The 5,472-nt window shown below is 31.4% G+C and overlaps 1 protein-coding gene across 1 annotated transcript; it reads right to left on the reverse strand.

The window, feature by feature from the left end:
- Positions 1 to 3,301: 3,301 nt before the first annotated feature.
- Positions 3,302 to 4,907, reverse strand: LOC107190858 (transmembrane emp24 domain-containing protein-like). The gene is made up of 3 exons (XM_015579747.1): positions 4,722 to 4,907; positions 3,524 to 3,867; positions 3,302 to 3,451 (listed from the first exon to the last, which is right to left on the reverse strand). The coding sequence occupies exons 1-3, from the start codon at positions 4,846 to 4,848 to the stop codon at positions 3,302 to 3,304; spliced, it is 621 nt and encodes a 206-aa protein (XP_015435233.1). The 5' UTR covers positions 4,849 to 4,907.
- Positions 4,908 to 5,472: the final 565 nt, after the last annotated feature.

Raw genomic sequence — 5,472 nt, forward strand, 5'->3', positions numbered from 1 at the left:
GATTACGAGAAATCATGAATCACTGTGAAAAATCACCGTGATTGGGAACGAACGTGATCAAATCACGAGTGATTCACAAGTAGCAGTTCACGCCATCTCTAAGTGCACACATGATCTAATTCGCGAGACCATGCGAGACAGACAGCGCGCCAACTAGATTTTCTACCCCAATCGATGACATTCAGACTTGACAAACCCAGCTGTGGCAGAATAATTATTTTTGTTTATAGTTTGCGTGCTGTTGGATAGTTCGTCTCCTTCACAAGTTTATCAAGAAGGTGAGTCCAATGAAAGAAAGTTATCTTCTTTTTTCTTCTATTAAATGCGAATATGCACAACCTCAATTCATTCTAGAGATGTTCAATTCCGACTCGATTCTTAAAAAAATTGATCTATCTAATCGATTCCGATTAGATTCTTCAACAAATCGATCTATCGTATCAATTCTCTTCTGTTTGATTTTTCTGATAATCGATTCTTTACTCAGAGAATCGAGAATCGATTTGTCTTTGTTCAATTTTTTTCTGTCGCTTGATTGGTCTTTCTATTTGAATCTAATTGATACTTTCTTTATTCTGGCAAAATTTATTCGAAGCCTTTGAATAAAAGATATAGATGAAAGATTACAATTTTATTCGACGCTACGAATGAAACGCTTCGAATAACGAATAAAGATGGAAGGATGTTTTATTTGAATCGTTCTTTTACTCATTTTTTACCTAAATAATGACCAACTCTGTTTAGCGGGCGTGCCCACGGTATATACAGTGATTCCCCGATGATTGCGACACCAGCAACGGCGTTATTCTCACCACTATGTTCATAGCAAATCTTGCATAAAATTTGCAGCCATAATTTTATAACAGGCATTGGACAAAATTTGACTTTGCAGGTCTGGCTGACTGGGTAATGTTTTCCTATGTCATCACAAGGATATTAACATTTGGTGATAAACCAATAACGAAGATAGTATGTTTCACCTTATTCAGAGATATTACAAAACATTTATACCTATTACCTTCACGATTCATTCTAAACACATTAAAATTTACTAATAAATTATTTTTGTTTCAGGGATTTTCAATGGCCACGAATGCAGCGGTTCTGCAGTTCTTCGAAGCTGTTAAAAAGAATGAAATAGACAAAGTTAAGGAATTGTTGAAGAGTAAGACTGTCGAAGTAGATGTAAAAGACCCAACCTCTCACGATCATAGTGCTCTCCACGTTGCTGTGATGGAAGGCTTTAACGATTTGGCACGAATTCTTGTAGATGAATTCAAAGCTCCTGTTAATGTTCGGAACGGATACGGGAAAATACCTCTGCAAGTAGCGACTGACGTAAATAATATGAACATTGTGAAATTTTTGCTAGAGAGAAATTCTGAATTACGGGACTATGCTGAACCGTACCTAAATGAACCCATAATTGACGAATTATTTGAAGCAGCAGTGTCTAATAACGTACCAAAAATAATTGAATTAGTTAAAGAACGAAAAGTTGACATCGATTCCGTCGACAAGAGTAACCATCAAAGAACAGTTTTACACGTTGCCGCCACAAATGGATACGAAGAATTGGTCCATATTTTAGTTGATGAATTACACGCCGATATTCAGTGTGATGACGACTTTGGAGATACAGCCAAGCACATGGCTATAGACAACAATCATCCTGAAATTGCTAAATTTTTGATCGAAAAGGGTTACAAGGATCGCTATTAAAACGATTTGAAGAATGTCAATCGAATCATTTTGATGCTATAAAATCAATAAATGAATTGAAAAAATTATTTTTATGGATTAATCATCAAATAGTAAAAATCAATTTTCGCTAACTTGCAAATAATATATTTGAAAAGAATATTTCATATTTTTTTCTCTCTACAACCTTGAAATGATCAATTATCGAGTTTCTACTATATTTAGTGATGTGATATGAGCAAGAGGAAGTAGAAGTCCCACGATGTTTTTATGTACAAAGAAGTCGACAAAATACGATAATAAGGAGGAAATTCTGAAACGAAATAGTATAATAAATTTCGATTTTATTATTTCTTTGAAATACTTTTTAAATAATATCAAAGTATTAGAATGACAAGAGTCTCATACCCAGTCAGCCAAACCTGTGAAGCCAAATTTTGTCCAATTCCTGTTATAGAGTTATGGCTACAAGTTTGATGCAAAATTTACGCGCATATTAGCAGCAACACAGACAGCGAATTGGCTCGCGCAGACTCTGTTCCGTTTTTGCCCCCAATTTGACACAGGTTATGTTGCAAGATTTGCTGCCAAGTGGCTTTACGATTTTGTCACCTGGCGTTACCTGCAAAACCTAAGCCAAATGCGGAAACAGATGGCTATGGTTTTTTAGACAACTTTTGTCATTATTTTCTAGCAATTTGATCGAAACTTGTAGATAACTGGTTATCAGGGATAGTTAATTTCCACAATCGACGCGGGTCATATGACAAAACAGTACATAATAGCTGAAGCAAAGGTCAAATGCACTATCGAATAATCTAGGCGTTAATGTATGTGATAAAATGTACACCTTAAAAGTATTAGGTTCAATAATAATTTGATTTGCCTTTTATAAATGATTAAATATTTCTCTTATGTCTGTTTCATTGCATTTTAAAAAATTTTAAATGACACATACGAACAAATTGATTTTACACCACATCAATGAACTAACAAGTAATATCTGCATTTCATACAATTATAAAATAGTTCAATTATGTCGAATTTTATTACATCATATTACACTGTACAATCATATAAACGATATTACAAACATTATGGCTGTTATATTTTTGTTAAATTATTTTGATATTTATTCACCCAATTTATTACATAAATCACTTTATTCCAATTTAAATATGAAAATTATTTGAAACTCTAATATGATTCTTTATACATCTGTGTTTGTAATAAAAATAATAGCTCTGCACATTGACAACTGGTGTAAGGATAGTTTCGTATTACAAATTGTATATTTCACCTCAGATGTTAAAAAAGGATTTAACATCCATTGTTAGAAAAAATGTTTTGCGTATTCCAACAAGTTTGATGTTTAAAAAAAACCTTATTCATAAATATACATTATAGTATTTTAAAAAACCTAATGCTTACTGCTAATGATGATATTGATTTTCATTGCAGAACATTGTGTTTGAGGTTTTTAATGTTTCAAATTAAGGAAAAAATGAATTCAGAATATTGAAACATTGTAATTCTATTATAACTTAGTCATATAAAAAATGTACAATGAATTTATGACTTTATCATTATATGCCTTAAATTAGATAACTCTTCTAACTTCAAAGAACCGTTTTAGGTAGAAAATTTGCCCTACCGTCATACAAACCAAAACCATTGCCTCGAAGAAAGCCCACATACCTACAAGGAAGTTGGTGTTTTCATTGATAGCTCTATGATTTCGATCTCGTACCTAAGAACAAGAAATCAGTGCGGTGAAATACTTTCAATCTTCAATGTCACAAAACACTGCTCTTATAGTTACCTGCATATATTCTTGCTCATTTTTCACTCCCCATAAACTCGTACTCAATTCTTTAATCATATCATCTATTTTACTATGATTTGTGTCATCGGCATTCTTACCATCTGACGTATGTTCTACAGGTCTTTGTGTCTCACCAATATCCATATTAAACATTACAACTTTTGGTGTCATACTACTTTTTTGATTACTAAAGCAATATGTGTAAACACCAGAAAGATGCGCAGCAAATGTATATTTACCACTGCTTTCTTGATCACCCTGATAGATTACCTTTTGATCGGGACCAACTATTTTTACATCTATATCTAAAAATCCGCCTTCTGCTATTTCAAATGTGAGACCTGAAAAAAATTATACAAAATGTTGAAAATATATGAAAGCTATTCTAAAAAAAATATATATTTCTCATTGTATATTATTTATTTAATATATAAAAAATAATCCTATAAATTCAATATGATTAAGAATAAGCAATTCATAGATGTTTATGCACACTCACATTTTTATAGATCATGCCACAAAGTTTAAAAACATATAAAAATCTATTTTGTTTCTAAAAACATTTTTAGAGATACAAATAAACAAAAACTAGCAATATTTACTCAAATTTTTTATTTGATTGTCTCATGCACATTTGCATGTGCTAAATTGCATAAAAAGTACAATCTGCTATTAAAAGTTTAAAGAAGAAAAGAATGTTTTTCTTAATGATAATATAAAATATGCTATCTATGACAATTTTCAATGAATGCAAGTTGGATGTTGGTGAATTATAATAATTTTAATTATAATTTATTAGTACTTGTCTTTTTAAATAATAACAAAAATTTCTAATAATATTTATGATACTGGTAATATTATCCTTCAATATACTGTATTGTTTTTATTTTATGTATATTAACAATACAAGTACTTGTTGCGTTCACCTCAAAAATATGTACATATTACAAAGATTCGTATTATATAAATCTAATACCATTACTATTTTTTATCATAAATTTGCCGCATATTAACTGGTAGAAAGTTTGAAGGTACTAATAAAGTAACTTAACTTGAAACAATTGCTGTTATGTACTGTATTACTAACAAACTGAAAATTTATACCAAATTGTCGAAACAATTTTGCAGTGAATCTCCGAAAACAGATTTTACAGTCAAAAACTGTTTGAATAAAGTACACTAAGCAAAAACTAACCCATTTTCATCCCTGCTTCTACTCTGTCGAAGAAACATTCTTCGGCATGTGCATCCACCGTGATGAAATAGCAGATTGCACTTCTGCTCAAAACAATTAGACCTAAGCAAGAAATAAGCCACCTCATTTTATCAAATTACACTGTGAATCTATTAAAAATGACATATGCTGTTTCTTTTCCGTGCCACTTCACAGCATTTACAGCGGCATGTTGCTACCACAGCGCCACGTCACAGTATAAATATAACCAGTATAACCATTCACGAGGTATACGAACAGACCATGGACCTAAAGGACGGTACATAAAGTAGACTTATGAACGCGGGGAGTGAAAGTGAAGCCCTCAGGGGGAGACGGTACACCGGTACACCATTCAGCCATATTGTGCCGCTGACAAAGTGTTGCCACCTAGATCATGTTGCGGCAAATATGCTTTAAGTTAACTAAATCGGATAATAATTTTGTCTCTACGTGTTAAGTTTTATAATTCAAAATATGTTTGATAAAGTCACAAATATTTTTATAAATAATATGTAGATTTATTTTTATAATAATATATACATCTCTGAAGTTTTAATATATAGGATCAATAATAACACAATAAATTTAGTGACCAGAATACAAGATAAGTTTATTAAAATAAGATCTTGTACTGTGTGAAGTATGTTCACTTTGTTTAGGCATATGGTGGTATCTTACTTTAACATATATTGTACCTAACCCAGACTTTTTTTTTTTTTTTTTTTTTTTT

The sequence above is a fragment of the Dufourea novaeangliae genome, unplaced genomic scaffold (assembly GCF_001272555.1).
Source record: "Dufourea novaeangliae isolate 0120121106 unplaced genomic scaffold, ASM127255v1 scaffold11, whole genome shotgun sequence".
NCBI classification, from domain to species: Eukaryota; Metazoa; Arthropoda; class Insecta; order Hymenoptera; family Halictidae; genus Dufourea; species Dufourea novaeangliae.